General features: G+C 41.1%; 1 protein-coding gene across 2 annotated transcripts; it reads right to left on the reverse strand.

The window, feature by feature from the left end:
* Positions 1–7,312: 7,312 nt before the first annotated feature.
* PPDPF (pancreatic progenitor cell differentiation and proliferation factor) lies at positions 7,313–16,591 on the reverse strand. Of its 2 annotated transcripts, none has more exons than XM_075176686.1 (5): positions 16,438–16,591; positions 12,075–12,165; positions 10,054–10,131; positions 8,894–8,990; positions 7,313–7,695 (listed from the first exon to the last, which is right to left on the reverse strand). In XM_075176686.1, exons 2-5 carry the CDS (start codon positions 12,127–12,129, stop codon positions 7,584–7,586), a joined length of 342 nt encoding a protein of 113 aa, XP_075032787.1. In that variant the 5' UTR covers positions 12,130–12,165; positions 16,438–16,591; the 3' UTR covers positions 7,313–7,583. The 2 variants fall into 2 exon arrangements, with proteins under 2 accessions (XP_075032787.1, XP_075032788.1); XM_075176687.1 differs by having other exon boundaries at positions 16,423–16,575.
* Positions 16,592–17,956: the final 1,365 nt, after the last annotated feature.

The raw sequence follows: 17,956 nt of genomic DNA on the forward strand, positions 1-17,956 counted from the left end.
CAGGATCCATGTGTGCCAACTGCAGTGCCAGCCAGAATCAGCATTAAATTAACCCCTACCAGAGCCGGATTTACACACACAGTGGCCCCTCACACACACACACAGTGGCCCCTCACACACACACACACAGTGGCCCCTCACACACACATAATACATGCACGCAGTGGTCCATCACACACACACACATAATACACGCACGCAGTGGCCCCTCACACACACACACACAATACACGCACGCAGTGGCCCCTCACACACACATAATACACGGACGCAGTGGCCCTTCACACACACACATAATACACGCACGCAGTGGCCCCTCACACACACATAATACGCACGCAGTGGCCCCTCACACACACATAATACACGCACGCAGTGGACACACACACACACACACACACACACACACTATACTACCCCACCCCTCCCCCAACTTACCTTTTTCCATCTAGGAGCTGTGGAGCCTTCATCCCCTTCACACATGGGACGGCACCTGTCATGTGGTGCACGTCCCATGTGACACACAGCAGGCCACACAGAGGGGGGAGGGAGGAGACCAGCCACCACACTAGCCCCGTGTGGCCCCTCCCCCGACTTCTGTGTAGTAAACCTGTCTAGAGATAGGGACCAGGGACACTTTAAATTGCTCCTGTCCCCCCCAGCTGTGCCCCCCGAGAGCCGCTAGGCCCTAGGCAGGTGCCTAGGTTGCCTAGCGGTAAATGCGGCCCTGACCCCTACAGATGATTCTATGAATATATAGGAACCACTAGGATGTTATAAAACTTTATTTTTACAGGAAAGTTTGTACTTTATACTGTAGATTATACTCTGCACACTCACTAGAAAACAAAAAAGTGCATTAACTGGATAATTTGTTTGCTAGCAATGATACTGCATCATGTATCCACCACCCTTCTACTTCAGATCCCTGACAGTGCCTTAATCTAGGTACACACTACAGGAGATTTCTCACGATGAGCTATCAGTAACAATTTTACCAATGATTGAAATTACTGATGAGCATGCAGATTCATGTGTACACACTTCCACAATTTACCTTCAGATCTGTGCTAACCATCGACTGAAAAGATCTATGGAGGTCTACCTACACTGCTGGCCGTGAGTGCACACACACTTCAGAATTTCCCCTGACATCGTTCCATCAGTGATAGTGATTTTTAGTCAGTTTATGTAATCAAACAATATGATGTGCTTTGGTACGATAAAACATGATCATGGGAGCGTACACACTAATGTGATATCGGAACGAACAGTCATTTATCGTGTGATTCGCGCGATATTTGGGTGAAAAGCCTGTAGTGTGTACCCAGCTTTAGACTCCCTTTAGAAGCACATAGGTAGTACATTTGGTGGAAGGTCTTTGGCACCTCTTCCTCCCCTCTTACCTTAGCAGTGGTGGCAGCATCTCCCTTTCCTGACTGAGAGTATGGTGTTGGATTGTGATTTCACAGATATGGAGTTGCAGCAGCAAGCCGCTATACAGGTAAGAGACTACCCTCCATGCAGGGCCGGACTAGGACTAAAAATCAGCCCTGGAATTTAAAGCACACAGGCCCATCTGTGTTGATGAGTAGGAAATAAATTGTGTGCCGCCGCGCAGTGGCGTCGCCAAGGGCGTGGCCACATTGTATTGGGGGCATGGTCAACATGGGGCATTGATACATACATTAAAATAAAGCATTACATTTATCACGCCCTCCCCAGCCACATCCCACCACCCCACGCCAGACATATTATGACATCCTCAGTCCACTGTACTTATCTATGCTTCTGATGCTGCTGACATTCATCAGGTTGGAAACGTCCAGTAGAGTGAGAAGCGAAGCTCTCAGTCTCACGAGATTTCCAAATCTTGTGATACTTAGATCTCCTCGGCTTGCTCTGAAGGCTGTGTCCTGTGAAGGGACTGGGAGCAACTATCAGCTTCCTCCTGCTAACCAGAGCTGGATTAAGGCTCTGGGGGGCCTGGGGCACTTAAGACTCTTATGATGTAATATGGTTATTAGACAAATTTTAGACAAATACACAGGCAATACTGTGTGCACTACTGTTAGGTGCAGGCAGCTCCCCCTTCACAAGCAGTACAATGTGAAGCAGTAGAGACCTCCCAACTGTCCTTGTAGTCAGATTAAATCCTGACTAAGTGAGACAGTCACCCAAATTTGTGACTGCCCTAACAGATGCAGGACAATTGGCAGACTGTCCTGCTCTCTCCTACCTGTCTTGTGACTTTACTACCTACAGCTGCTGGTTTCTTTAGTTTCTGCTTGTCTGGTTTTTGGAATGTTGGATGTCCTATTTGGAAAAAAAAATGGGTACATGAAATTCATAAAACTCCAACCACATCCGTAGTTAAATTAATAGCACCCGCCTTTAATAGTGAGGTCTCCCTCCAGCCCTAACATTAAAATAATTGTATAAACATTTCATAAATAGATCTATTACACTCCAACCAGCTCCAACATTAAATTAATAGTATACACATTTAATAAATAAACCTATTTCCCTCCCTTCAAACAGCCCCAGCAATAAATTAATAACATTTGCGTTTAATAAATATTACCATTTCCGACAACCATCCCCGGCCTTCATATTCATATTCCCGGCCTTCATATTCATATTCACATATAATACATAGCCCTCCTCCCCAAACTCCGCCCTACATTCAATTAATAGCTCCAAACCACCCCAGCATTATATTAAAGGTCCTGTCACCTCACCTTAAATTAACACACTCCACTATTAAATTAAATAGCCCCACTATAACCCTACAAATAAATGAATAGCACTTAGCATTACATAATTAGCTGTGACCCACAGTTCACAATTAAATTAATAGCCTACCTCTCACCCAAACCAGCAATAAATTAATAACATTTCCGTTTAACAAATATACCAAATTCCCTCAAACCATCACTGCCATTAAATTAATTCCTAACTACATTTAATAAATAGACCTCATTCTCCTCAAACAGCCCCACATTCAATTAATACCCCCCATACCACCCGATTTTAAATTAGAGGTCCCATCTCCCCATCTTAAATTAATAGGTCCCACAATTAAATTAAATAGCGAACCAATACATTTAAAGCTCCCACCCATCATTAAAAGATTGTCTCCTACCCTCACCATACGATTAAATTGATAGTTTACGCCTCCACCCGCACTACAATAAAAGCCTCTTCAAACGCTCTCAACCCAACCCCCTTCCCCGACACTTAGCTTCATCCATGTGGCGCTATAGCCTGCTACTGGAGCTGAAGTTTGCTTTCTTCACACATGCCGTCAGTGGGGGAGCTGCACAGAAGTTGCCTCTCTACTGCTGAAAAGTGACCCTGTTGCCAATATATCTACTTCACTCAAATTTATGACGCAGTTCCTGAGCAGAAGCTCATCCTGAGCTGGCATTGCCACATACGTTAATAATGGATATATGTACACAATGCAGTTAGGCGCTCATTGACTTTGTTAGTCGCTGTAATTAGATCTGAAGGTAGGTATGTATATATAAGTGTATATTGGAATTCAGTGGGTGAAGGTTAAGGTTCGAGGCTGATACCTTATCTAATTTAGGAATGTTGGATGTGAATGGAATAATGCCTCTAGTGTGTAGATTTTTAAGCGCGGTATTCAACTAAAGCTGGATCCTCATCTATTTCCAAGGATCATCATCATCATCATCATCTATTTATTTATATAGCGCCAACATATTCCGTAGAGCTTTACAATTGGATATTTGTTTTTATTGAATTTGGAATTAATTGTTCATAATACTATATTTAATGTGGGACATATCATTTAATGGGACTAACTGATGTTGAATCAATTTAATTTTAATACTGATAAAAAAACACACAATACATTAAATTTGTTCAATAAAACCGATTTTTAAAAGAGTGGGAAAAATAAAATCAATATTTCATCAGGACTGATAAGACGTAATGACTTGATCAGCCGTTAATAATTATAAATCCCTGATTTGCTTTCAACACAATAATACATAAAATTGTTACTATCCCTGATTGCAATAAAACAAACATATAAACCAGTAAAATAATAAACTTTTATGAATGGTTTATAGGAATTAGATAGACAAATAATAAATAAATAATGTATAACATAGGTTCAATGAGGGCTTATAAATATTCCCAGCAACAATGCCCATGATTAAAGCTATTGTAACCAGTCTTTGAGGAAATCACAGCAGTACAATATGAACAACAATGAAGAGTCGAGAAAGAATTAACAAAATCCAATCATAAAGGTTGCAGCAAACAATGGTTTTTAGTCCTGTGAGGGGACAACTTGAACCTGGTCAGAGCGAGTGGTTTCCAGAGTGTGAAAGTAAAGTCTCATCTCACCTTGTGTGTTTTCCTGGGGCTGCAGGGCAGGTGGCCAGTGCTCCGGTGCTCTATAGCAAGAGTGTGAGCTGGACACTGTGGTGAGAGCAGAGGGCTCATCAGCGCTTCCGGGTATAGGAAGCACAATGCACATGCCCTCAGTGCTTCCCCTTAATCCGGCTCGAGGGGGGGGGGGGAATCAGAGGGCGGCACAGGTAGTAAGGTGGCTGGTTCCTGGGGAGAAGCCAGCCACTAGGAAGTCAATCAGTGTTGGGACCGGCCATTAATAGGCTAGGGCCGGCCCCATGGCAGATAGGATATAACAGATAGAAATGAATGCCCAATTCCCCCATTTTTGTCAGTCCCTGCACGGGCCCATCTAACTTTCGACATTTGTCAGAACTGTCAGATGGCCAGTCCAGCCCTGCCTCCATGTCAGCGCCAGGAGCTGTGTGGGTGCACTGGGGGGATATTAAAGATACTGAAAAAATGTAAGGGTTCTAGTCCAGTAGTTTAGCTGCCCTTCCTCAACAAGCAATGTGGACAGTTTGACTATGAAACAAGGACTAACAGCAAAGGAACACGTAATGATACAGTCAATACAAAAGCGAAAGTCCGGAGTAGATTATTGAGAGCCACGTGGAGATGTATAGAGAGGAACTACATTTACAGGCATGCAGTGGCTTACAGTGTCACAAATCTGTCAGGTCATTCTGTTGTCCAAGAATGACCTGAGGGAGCATGAGCCCAATAGTCAGCATAACAGTGTTCTGTTTAGTAAACCTGTCTAGAGATAGGGACCAGGGACACTTAAATACTGTGGTGATAACCTGATGCATGTTCATAGGGTCAACTCCTACAGGTCTTTTTACTGTCCTTCCCGATTACCATCTGGTAGATCATAAGCACGCGTTGAATGAGATGTGCACACTTTCTGGACTACTGAAAACTGTAGCATGTATGTAGACCTCCAGTTTTTAACTTGCTTGTTTAAAATAAGCTGCTTATAAATGGTGAAGGTTTGCAGAATTTAATAGCCAGCATTAAAAATGGTAGTTACTGTATACATTCATCAGAATGTCATATTTTATTTTACCTTCTACATGTGTATTAAGCCATACATAATAAGGTACCTGACCCCACCCTAAAACACTTACCAACCAAGATAAGAAACCTTGGCTAAGATGACAATCTAATGAGGTCTTGGCCTATCGCTTCTCCACAAATACTATAGGGCCATGAGCAGACCCAAAACCTGATATGGCACATCCTTACAAAAAAAAAAAAATCAATAAGAGAGATTCTTAAAAAACTCTGCAACAGGTAGTACATAGTATTATTACAAATATTTTCTTCAGCCTCTAATCTTTGTGGGAGGGAATACGGGCAGATAGGCACTCAAACATACTTTTGGGCATTACCACCATATAATACCCAACTGGCACGAATACAGGGTTAATTAAATAAACCACTCACAACTATTGTCAGGATCTGCCTGCAAGCCCCTTGCAGTGCATGCAGCTTTGCCTGGCAGCTCCTGCCTCCTGGACTATCAGACTTTATTATTGTGTGTTGCAGCAATACCTTTATCCTCCAGAGGTGCTGCTATTGTGCCTTTCTAGACCCTTAGGAGTTTACCTGCTGCACTAATTATCTCTGGCACCTGGGTGTTCCCTATGTATACCTGTCTCCCCCAGCATTAATTGCTGGTTATTGATGTTAAGTTATTACTACCTCCTGCTGTGCTCCAGGGTTTATGCTGCTTGGGATCTCTACTTACATTCTGCTTACCTGTATCATCTGTGAACCTGGTAATTACCTCTGCATTTCCCTGCACTTGCTGCCTGGAATTCTTCCATACCTCCTGTTTACCTGCAAACTGCCGTATACAAAGCTCATTATTACATCATCTGTTCATACTCTTCTGCAAATAAACATTGAATGTTTTTCACCTTATTCGTGACTCCTTAGCTGTATTCTTGCATTGATTCGTGACAAATATAAAGACATGCATTGGAATAATTAACCTTTACATGTAGACAAAGTTATGGAAGCAGTCTTTAAAAATTCATAGAGATAAACCAAACATAGTTAGTCTAAATGCTTATATAGTCAAATGCCATTTATCACGGATGAAATGATGTTCATCCTACTACTGTGTACTTCATAAGTTTCCTAAAACAACTATCTCCTAGCAACCTCCATGACCCTGCCTATCTCCCCTCTAATCCCCATCTTTTCTATACCAAAACTAAAGCACTTTGCTCTAATACTGTCTGCTTTTATGATGTAGATGTTCACAAGTGTCTCTTCTATGTAACTTCATATATTATCAACCCTGCTTGTATGTTGCCTGTTTTACATTGTATAACCCTATGAAAATAAACCTAAACACAAATAGAGCATATAAGTAATTAAAGATATATTACATGGTGCTATACACAACCCCTTGCTCAAGAGTATGCATTGGTTATGGGAACCTCCATTTGAACCCCAGGGGGATGCAGCTGACCCCCATACTCAACTGCACTAGAAGCAGTCTGAGAGATCCAGGATCCTACACTGGGAAACATGATAGCCAGTCCCTGATTGGCTGCATCACTCAAAGAGGGGGCTAGCTCTCATTTCAGTCAGGAGACCACTGACTTATGTATACAACAGGGATCCCAGGGGATGAACCACTAAAGGTCAGTATTCGTCCCTTATCTGAGAGTGCTTTGTTGTGTTTGGTGTGAAAGCGCTTACACGGCTCCTTCCATCAGACTTGTGGAAGTCTCTCAGAAATGGGACGAGTACAGATTTTAGTTTTAAACGCTTTATCTTATCTCAGACTATACAAAACAAATGCATTGCAACAGTACTTTTTACACTACTATAAATTAAGGGAATTCAGCATTAAAGACCAAATTTAGACTAGTAACAAAACAAATAACCAGAAGACCACACAATATTTTTTTTTAAAAGACTGCCCACCTTTATTACACAAGTACAAATAAAAACCAAGGCCTCATAAGGCAGGTAATCAAACAATTAAGAATGCTTCAGTGTTACTGATGTAGTAAAAACAGCTTATTTTTTGTTATTTTAATATTATATTAACAAAACAAAATGAATAACTAAAGCAATGGGAGTGGCAGTCTACATGGGGGAGAAGGGGGTGGGGAGGGGAATGGGCTCCACCACCCAGCGTCTTCCAGTGAGGAGGGGAATGCAAGAAGGGGTCAGGCAGAGGCGCTGGAGTCATTCTTGGTGTCACTGACAGTGTTCTTCCTCACCGTCTCCTGAGCCAGGCCACATGGGAACAGGCCATTGGTCGTACGGAAGCTTCCTGAGCTATAGAGGCAAAAAAAAAATATTAAAAGAGAGTTACCAAGACTATTAAGATAACAAGTGAAACATTGAAGACCAGACTTCACAATATGGGTGGTAGAGATACTAAATTAAGTCCCACCATTCTATTCAATCTAACTGTCCTGTGGGCACAGAAAAGACTAGCTCATTTACATTTATGGAAATACGAAGTAAGAGGCAGTGGTGGACGACATGACATTTTTCAGGGCCCCTACAAATGGATGGTCCTTGCTATACGGCAAGTTCTGCACACTACTTTTGCTGAAAAGAAGTTCACTTTATGGGGCTAACCTGCTATATAGACTTGGTGGATGCATTATGACCACTCTGGCATCTGAATCACAGAAAGAGGATGCAAGAGTGGAAATTACTATGAAGGGCTGTAGGTGACCTAAAGTCTAGGTGTTCAATAACTATAAATAAGGGCTCTAAATCCACACAAATAAAGACTGTAGAAATGTATTATTCAGAACCAGCTATACATCTATATTTACAATTGTAAACCGCTGTGGGAAAGAATGCAGATGTGGCTAGTCATGATGGTTTGGTAGCAGTATTTACAAGCATTTATGAAAGAGGATCTCCAAATCCAGGTCATAAAATTTGGGGTAGTTTTTACCATTCTTGGATCGTCCAAACAACCTTGATCCAGCCAGTTATTCTCAGACTACTGTGTTGCTAAATACAATAGCGCTATCTAAATAAAGGATGAACCCATTTACTCAAAAAGCATGGATACTGTAAAGGAGACTATGTTACCTACACACTGTGGGGATTAACTTTTTGTGGGCTGAAAAAGCATTTTGACAATACAGCACATCAATTCACTAGGAATTAACATCACCGAACTATTTCCTGAGCAATGTTAATAATGTACTTATGAAGATTTCATTCATCCAACTAAATGGCCATCTCCATTATGTATAGGTGATAAGATCATGAAAAGGCATTATACAAAGTGTATCCTTTGTCACTCAACAGTCAGCCGAATAGCTTGGGATAGTAGCAGGCGTAGGCAAGTCATTTATCAGTCAGGAACAGTTGTGTTGTGAGTAACTCAGCTAACTAGTTTGCTAGAGGAAGATTAGAGACTGTATGTATGAAGGATTTAACCATTACAAAATTGCACGTGCCAATTATCTGCCATACATGCCATCTTATACCACTCTAATATACTCACTTCTCTGGGGATTCCGAAACAGTGGTCATGATGAGATGAGATGGTTTACCAAAGAAGAAGCTGGCCCACCAGTGACCAGGATCAGACTTTGGAAGACCTGTGGAATAGTAGAAAAATCAGCAATGTATCAGGTGTTCAATAACAATAAAAAAGGGCTCTAAATGTTTTACTTCCTTTGAACCTTTATTGTTTATAGCTGCAAGACTTACATTTCTCTAGTTTTTAATCATAAAACTAAGAGATGTGAAAGGCAAATTATATTCAGCTTTACATATTAGTTTCACCATATATGAAGCCTTGTAGCCTCACACATGTCTAAAAGGTGCCTTCAAGAAAGCAAACATTAGTACATGTAAGAGACATTAAGGGGCATATTCAATTAGGGTTCGGGTCCAAGTGCGCGTTATTGCCGGTATTACGGTACCGCAATAACGCGGATTTTCGTACGCAACCCTATGGGCTGCGAACGAAAATCCACGTTATTGCAGTAATGTGGATTGAATTCGCGGCCCGTTCCCGCGGACCGGAATTGTAATTGAATATGCCCCTAAGTGTCAGTAGGACATGGATGGACTGGTCACATAATGCTAGGTTTAAGTCATGTATGTTCTATCCTCTAACGATTGTTGATTTGACCTACTAGTTTGCCTCTCATTGGTGGAATTAAAGACCAAAAATGAGAAGAGTCTCACACTACACTTTTTGGTGAAGTATAGCCAAGGATAACTTTACAATTACCCAAGTAAGGATAGAGTCTTTTCTCCAGAACTCCACAGTTTGTGGGTAGTCATCTATTCCCAGAAAGTGTGTAACCCTAGTAATTACACACTGTTGACAGAAGCCATTAACAGACATCCTCTTCCTCTCCTTTTGCCCAAATTAATTTTTGAGTTCTATGGCCATCATTTTTGTTGACAGACCCATATTTTACTTCTGCCAAGTATTTTCAGGTTAATGCTCAATAGATCATTTCTTCCACGTGTAAATAAGTTGTTTAACTAGACTCAACTTATCACACAGTAGTAAATACTGTGAAGAGATACAGGCCAATACAAGGTCAATATTTACAGTACAGACTTTTACAGCTACTAGGCGGGTCACACCCCCCTCTGGTGGAGGTCATAACCTGGTTCTAGACAGCACCTAGTCACAGTGTGTACCTGGGTGGTGAGGAATGACCTCGCCAGCATAGTCCACACTCCCACAAGAGCTGTTACTGGAGGTGGATCCCAGGCGTCCTGCAAGAGAACATGAAACTAAAGTTAAAAACAATCATGTTATTCTATCCATGTGGAGCGTATTAGAAGGTAACAGATGGGTCAACAGAGATTAAACTGAACCAATGGTTAATAAGTGACAGGATCTTCAACACGCCTCACTGTAACATGCTGAAAATGACTTCTAAAAACACTCGGTGACAGCTGTTGTGAAGTCACAATAGCAGAACAGCATACACTTGAAAACCAAAAAGACTTCTGCTGTACTTCTATACTTGTCTTATCAGAATCATATGCAACACATCCATAGAGGTATGCCTGATAGAGAAGGGAGCAAAACAGCAGAGACCTGACAACCTTTAGCTATAGTTTATTGGATTGCCCATGTCCGACAGCAACTTTTACTAAATACATTGCTTTACGTTTTGTTCTTCCTTTATTCTTTTTTAGCCATACATTTATAACAAATGGTTATTTTTGTTGTCCTGAGATATGATTGTGCTGTGCTCTCTACATTGGATACAAATGTAACCAGAAAGCAGCTTTGTGTCCCATATAAATAGCTGCTGCTGATGATGATACCACGACAATAAAAATAAAGATCTGCCAGACCATTACATGACTGAAGAGCACAGCAGGGTGCTAGGAAAACAAAGCAATGTATTAAGTAAAGGTTGCTGGGGGGCAAAAACCTTGGGGATCACTGTGCTTCAAGTCTCCTCAGCATCCTGCAGTATTTAATGACTACCACATCCTGAACATTCTTCATGTAGTGGATTGTAAATGTTGGAGAACTGTCTAAAGGCCAAAAGAGTACACCATACATTATTATTACAATAATGTTACCCCTACAGGGCTTCTCATCAAAGCCCTGCACAAAGTGGGTTCTGAATACAATATATAAAAATAATTTATTGTTTGCAAGTAATGCTGATTCTTTAAAGAGATGGAGGAAACAACATTCAATCAAATATCATCATCATCACCATTTATTTATATAGCACCACTGATTCTGCAGCGCTGTACAGAGGACTCATTCACATCAGTCCCTGCCCCATTGGAGCTTACAGTCTAAATTCCCTAACGTACACAGAGAGAGAGAGAGACTAGGATCAATTTTGATAGCAGCCAATTAACCTACTAGTGGCCTTATCTGTGTGGAGTTTGTATGCTCTCACCGTGTTTGCGTGGGTTTCCTCCGGGTGCTCCGGTTTCCTCCCACACTCCAAAAAACATACTAGTAGGTTAATTGGCTGCTATCAAAATTGAACCTAGTCTCTCTCTGTCTGTCTGTGTGTGTATGTTAGAGAATTTAGACTGCAAGCCCCATTGGGGTAGGGACTGATGTGAATGAGTCCTCTGTACAGCGCTGCGGAATCAGTGGCGCTATATAAATAAATGGTGATGATGATGAAAGGTGGCAGCATGTCCAAGACTCTTGTGGATTGCAGAGACATGCATGTTTTTTATTTATAGACTGGTTTATGAGAATGGGTTTACAGCATATTACTATTTCTAATAGTGCAGGGATGGGCAACAGGCAGCCCTCTAAGCCTTCACCTGCGGCCCCCAGGTCATTCCTGCTGTATAGTCAGATTTTATTTTGCTATAACCTGTAGCACTTTTCTCAAGTGCATGTTGTGTTGTTATTACAAGTAGATATCTATTTGAGTAAATATATAGTTTTAACTTATTACTGAGATACAGAGTATTGTGCGGTCCTTTTGAAGGTTAGCGGAGTGTATGGGTTCTATAGTGTATCAGGTTACCTATCACTGCTTTAGAGCATAGATCTTGAGAGTATGAGGAGTATGAAGTTCTGTGACCATAAGTTAAAAGCTGCAGGTTGTTTGCTTGTACGAAATAGGTTACCCACCAAATAAACAAATGCTTGTAATGAATAAGGAGATGACATGATAAGATATATGATTGTGTGATTAGTCCCCAAACCAGAGGATACTCACTGCGGTAATAATCATGGGTTGCGACAAGTGAGCCACTTGATGGAATGGATGCCATGTTTCAATCCTCGTTTTTCTTAAGATGATATAAACCCTGCAAGACAAAAGGGGAAGAGCAGTGAAGCTTGGGGTAATATTATAAAGTCCAGTCCTCCACTGACTACAAAAACAAACCAACAATTCCAACTACACTATCAAACATTAAAGAACAGGGCAAGTACCTGGCAATACCATTCAGGAAAATATTTGGATGCATTCTGTGACTCAGGCATGTTGCTTGCCCCTATCTTTATTCTAAGGGCAGCCTTAAAACACCTGGGGGTAAATGATTCAAGCTGAGAGTTTCCGGCGGGTTTGAAAAGTGGAGATTTTGCCTCTAGCAACCAATCAGATTCTAGCTTTCATTTTTTGGAATCTGCTATAGGATGTCACTATATCATATCGTGAGTTGTCCACGCCAACTTAGTGACACAGTCCTTGATTCTATATAAAGATTCATATAAAGGGGCATATTCAATTGTTGCCATTTCCAGTGGCGTTAAATATATTACTGTTATTACGGTAATTCTAAGATGGATTTCAGCTCGCAGTTCCCTGAGCTGTGAGCTGAAATCCAGCGTTAAAAGTACCGTAATAACGGTATTTACGCGCACTATTACCGTAATGACGATAATAGTGCGTACGTCGCATTACTTTTATATGTAACGCCAACAATTGAATATGCCCCACAGAGTCAATCTTTATATAAAATCAAGGAATTTGTCACTAAGTTAGCGTGGATAACTCATGATATAACTCAGGATGTGGGAATAATTATTATACTTTCCAAGTTCTGTTATTCTATATATCATTCATAAATAGAGATTCATACACATTTAAATCACTTTTTCACTTAAATTTCGCTGCAATTTTAGTTAATTTTATTCAAATTATTAATAAGTTATTTTTAATAATACTAGTGATTTGGTTTATAAGGTTACAAATGTCATAATATATCGACTACAGAGTGCACCACAATTAAATCAGCTCTGTGTTTATCTTTTTGGTTGATATGATATAAAGATGTCAGAACATACAGTGCATCGCAACTTGCTCATACTAAGTAACACTGCATGTGAATTTATCTCAAGTTATGATAAAGGAACGTGAACGTTACATGTAGATAAATGATTATATATTATATAAAGGAACTTTTAACTTGGGCATAGTGGACTTTAATCCACTGCGTGTGTACAAGAAGAGTTGCCAGTGGGTGACATTTTAAAAGAAAATTCATGTATACCTGTACAATTAATTTAATGTGTATTCTATAATGTTCACTGGTGTGGTAAAATGTTCCATTACTTGACAATACTATTTGACAGTCTTCACAATCTCCCAAAATGAACCCAGGCTCTGCCTCACAACTAAAATTTATGGCGTTTCAGGAGGATGTGGAGAAAAAGTCAGGAGTAATTAGAACATTCCCACACAATGTGAATAGGTATTTAAACTTCAACTTACTAGGGCAGCACGGTGGCTTAAGTGGTTAGCACTTCTGCCTTACAGCACTGGGGTCATGAGTTCAATTCCTGACCATGGCCTTATCTGTGTGGAGTTTGTATGTTCTCCCCGTGTTTGCGTGGGTTTCCTCCGGGTGCTCCGGTTTCCTCCCACACTCCAAAAAGCATATTGGTAGGTTTATTGGCTGTTAACAAATTGAGCCTAGTGTGTGTGTGTTAGGGAATTTAGACTGTAAGCTCCAATGGGGCAGGGAGTCATGTGAGTGAGTTCTCTGTACAGCGCTGCGGAGTTAGTGGCGCTATATAAATAGCCGATGATGATGAACCTCCAAAGCATAGGCTCTGACTGACCTGGAGTGGCATTCGCAAAGACCAGTAAAGTAGGTCAGTGCAGGACAAATATGCACTAACTGCTCTGACGGTCATTACCGGACCAAACATTCCTAATGGCAGCTTACCTGCCAACCTGACTCTTCTTCCAAGTGTGATAATAACATTCTGGTTTCCTTGCCTCTTTCTAGTTAGAATAACAATGAAACTGATACTGAAGACATTTCTTTAACATTAATTCAGCCCAAATTACAGCCATTGGAAAGGCACAGGGAGGGAGGGGTGCGGATGGACACTGTAAAGGTGTTCGATAAAACTTAAAATATTAATTGTTTACAGAGATTACAATGCTTGGAGAAGATATTATAAATACTACTTTTTGTGCTAAATTTTTGTTATACATCAGACTACTTAAGCCAAGTATCTTTGCTTCTTATACATCAACCCCTTCATGCTTATTAGTGGATGCCATATTAAAAAAAAAAAAAATAGATATCCAATGTATTGTGACATTATAAGCAGACATGACATATTCTTTAATTAGTCTGGCCATTTCTTAGCAAGTGTTAGTATATTGTGCTCCTTGATCACAGAATAGCCAGTCTCAGAATCCCAGGTGCGGTATGAGTCCCAATTTAAATACAGCCAAAGCGGCATCTTACCAGGTCAGTTACCCACTTAAATGCACTGCCGGTACAAGCATGCCTATGGGGACAGTTTCAATGGCCTCATACCCATTTCTGCAATTGTGAGCGGCAGTGTTAGAGTGAACACTTGGTAAATACATTCAGTGTCACAGGCAGTTTTAATACCAATGCCTAACTGGCCTTTATGCTAACGATTGTGCAATACTGTTTTTTGTTTGTTTTACTGAAAAGCAACTATTGTGTGCAGTTTTGTTGGATAGAGTCCAAGTAGAGGTAAATATTGTGTTAAGCTTTGTAACAAAGTCATCTGTTAAAAATAGCAGATTGTGTTTGCCCAAAAAACACAGATGGTTTAATGTCCACATTTGTGGGTGACCAGCAGAGGGATGGTCTGGTTAGCAGCTATAAGACCTAACATGTGGGCAGATGGAAGGGGGGGGGGGGGGTGTAACTGAGCTTGTGCTCTCCACAGCAACTAGAACTGCTTTGGACTGGTTTAGTGAGGAGTATGGGAGTATTGAAAATTTGCTGTCGCTACAATAGTTGCATCTTTCACTGGCCTTCTAAATACAATTTCCACCAGATGTAACCTTCTGCCAGTAAAGGTCTGTATGGTTGACAACCAAATCAACAAAGCTTGCAGTCTGTTACAAAGCTGTTGGTGTTTGGATCAACTAGTCTGCCCAGTTGCTGTACTCTGGTGTGATTGGCCCACAGGCATGTCAGTCCTGACATTTAAAGAAGACGCCATATAAAATACACAATGCAAGTATCCATTGCCATTAGTTCAAATACAAGTTGCATCATTGTTTATATTAATATGCAGTTTCGTATTTATTTATTTTTTACAAAAATAATATTTTTACATTGCATTGTTGGTGCTTTAGATGAAATTTCTCATAACAAATCTCAGAGACAGACAGGAAAGGGTTATAGATGATGAAGTCTCTCTCTCTCTATAGTTAGAAAACTGGTCTGAACTGGCTAAACCGCAGCATCTCCCCCTCCTTCCTCCCCCTCCCTCTGTTCAGCCATCTCAGAATGAAGAGAACTGCATGTAGGCAATGGAACAAAGGGGGGAGCTGCTGAAACTGCCTGTAGTCTCACTGCATGGCTGGCTGTCATCGAAGAGCTTACAATCTAAAGCGCAATCGAGACTTTGCTGATGGTCTGGTCACGGTGTTTAATAATGACACTACATCTTTTAGTCCACATAATAAAAGGGGGTAACATAAAAGAAGGAGACACGCAGTGGGTATTTGGAATACAGTTTATCATGTGTGGGTAGAAAAGAACAATCAGTAATGTATAGATCTATCTGTTGGTTGTATTTACATCCCAAGTGGCCAGACGTGTACACATTGTGCCTTCCCACTTCCCAGCCCCCTAAATGTCTGTCTGTTCCTAGTGTACGAAGTATAAAGTACATTTCCTGACTGATTACTTAGTAATATCCTGTGTACACACACCTACAGCAGCGACCGGCTACTAAACTGTTGCACAGATTAACCCCCTGAGCTCCAGCACAAAGTATACACACTGTCAGTGTCAAACAAGAACACGAACTTCATCATATAAAATCTTAATTGCCACCCTCTGAGCTATCCGCTTCCAGTTATCTGAATATTCTAGAATTAACCTCTTGTTTACACACTCCGGCATTTAATGTACATACAGAAATTACATACAGAAATTAAGATCCGAACCCAAAGAGCTTGCACTCTGTAAAGCAAATTAGTATAAATATACTTTATTCCTTACAGCACCAATGTACCCACCTCCTTAGAAAGCATAATAAAGGGCACAAAGTGACACTGGGCACGGAAGCACTAATAATGACTGGCACAGACACAGTTTGCCATATATACATACAGTGAGGTTGGATACCTGTATTCCGACTTGCTAGGTCCTCAGGAGCCTGGCTCTGGGGGTTAGACGCTAGGCAACGGAGCCCATTTGAAAAGGAGAAGCTGGGACTTTTTTCCACGACCAGAGATGGTATTACCAAATGTATGATGCCAGGGGGAGCCCTGGAGAAAGGTTATATAGACGGGTGGGAGGGAGCTACATGCATGGAGGCGGAGAGAGGTGGCAACAAGATTCACCCAGTCTCGGCGAGTGACAGCTTGTGCTGGGGGGAAAGGCCTAATATGCTGGGACTTGGAGAGAACATCATGTTTGACGAACTGACAGCTAAATGTTCTATAAACGGACAGAAGTTGTTGAAAACTCTATCCTCTTATTTTACAGAGCTCTGCACTTATTTATTGCTACTAGTTAGCTACAGGGTGTCTCTTATCTGTTGTACGGAAAGTTCTGAATAAAAAATAAAAGGAAAAAAAAATATTGGTTTCATAATGCACAGATATGATCTCCAAATGTTTCTTCCTATAGTGACTATAAGGAACACTGCTAAACAGATGAATGATGTAGAGCAGTGATCATCACTGGGCAACGTGTGGCCCTGTCCCCAGGGCCACATGTGGCCCTCCTAGCATTCATCTCCTGCCCCAAGCTATTTCTTTATTGTTATAGCTTGCAATGCTTATTTAAAATGCCTGCTGATATGGTATTACCGATAGGTATCCCTTTCTTTGATTAAATATATATTTTTTAACTTATTACTTAGATTAAGAGTAATGTGCTGCCCTTTTGAAAGTTAGGGGACCGCACCCTGCAGCCCCTTAAATGTATCAGTTTGCGCCTGGATGTAAGAGGGGGGGGGGGGGGGGGAGGCTGTATGGGGATAGACAGGATTCAAGCATTCCAGATTATAGATACCTTACAGTACTGCTAATGTGCAAGGTTTAGGATGCGTTGGCATAAATTAAAAAGGGCTTATGGGGAGGAGCTGGACTATACTTACAGTTGGTGTTACGCTTGGCACTGTGAATAAATATGCCCTTAATTAGCACTTGGGTACCCCACATGCTCATCCCAGCTACCCAAAATCCTGTCTCTATTATTTACACTGGATAAATGAGAGGTTGAAAAAAAAGACAATGAATATGAGAAAATAATAAAACTTATAATAAAACCATTAATATTGCCCCCAGGAAAGTGCTGCTCTAGGCATTAACCTACTTTGCCTATATGGAAAATATGGCCCTGAGGGAAGGATGTGATTGCTCCCTTTACTATTAGATCAGGGTTATCTGAAGTGACAAATGCTGCCTAAATGTTTCTATAGACCTTGTTTAATTCTATTCTAGAACAAACAAATGCAGGGCCACTTCTTTCTGAGAGATTTGTTTGTTCCCGAACTGCATGTACAGTACCAGCCTTCCTGGGGTTTGACATCATACACAGTGAGTGCTGGGGGAGTGGCTGCTACATGGCTCAGAGGTGAGTCCTGTAGCAGCCACTGAAAAGAGCAAAACGGAGGCCTCTTCTGACCGTCGCATGT

Source organism: Mixophyes fleayi, chromosome 6, assembly GCF_038048845.1.
Source record: "Mixophyes fleayi isolate aMixFle1 chromosome 6, aMixFle1.hap1, whole genome shotgun sequence".
NCBI classification, from domain to species: domain Eukaryota; kingdom Metazoa; phylum Chordata; class Amphibia; order Anura; family Limnodynastidae; genus Mixophyes; species Mixophyes fleayi.

Coding starts and splice junctions, on each gene's coding strand:
- PPDPF (XM_075176686.1), bottom strand. CDS start 12,129: ATGGCATCCATTCCATCAAGTGGCTCACTTGTCGCAACCCATGATTAT. Junction 8,991..10,053: donor GGTCATTCCTCACCACCCAG/GTACACACTGTG, acceptor ACTATTCCACAG/GTCTTCCAAAGTCTGATCCT. Junction 7,696..8,893: donor GTTTCGGAATCCCCAGAGAA/GTGAGTATATTA, acceptor TTGCCTCTATAG/CTCAGGAAGCTTCCGTACGA.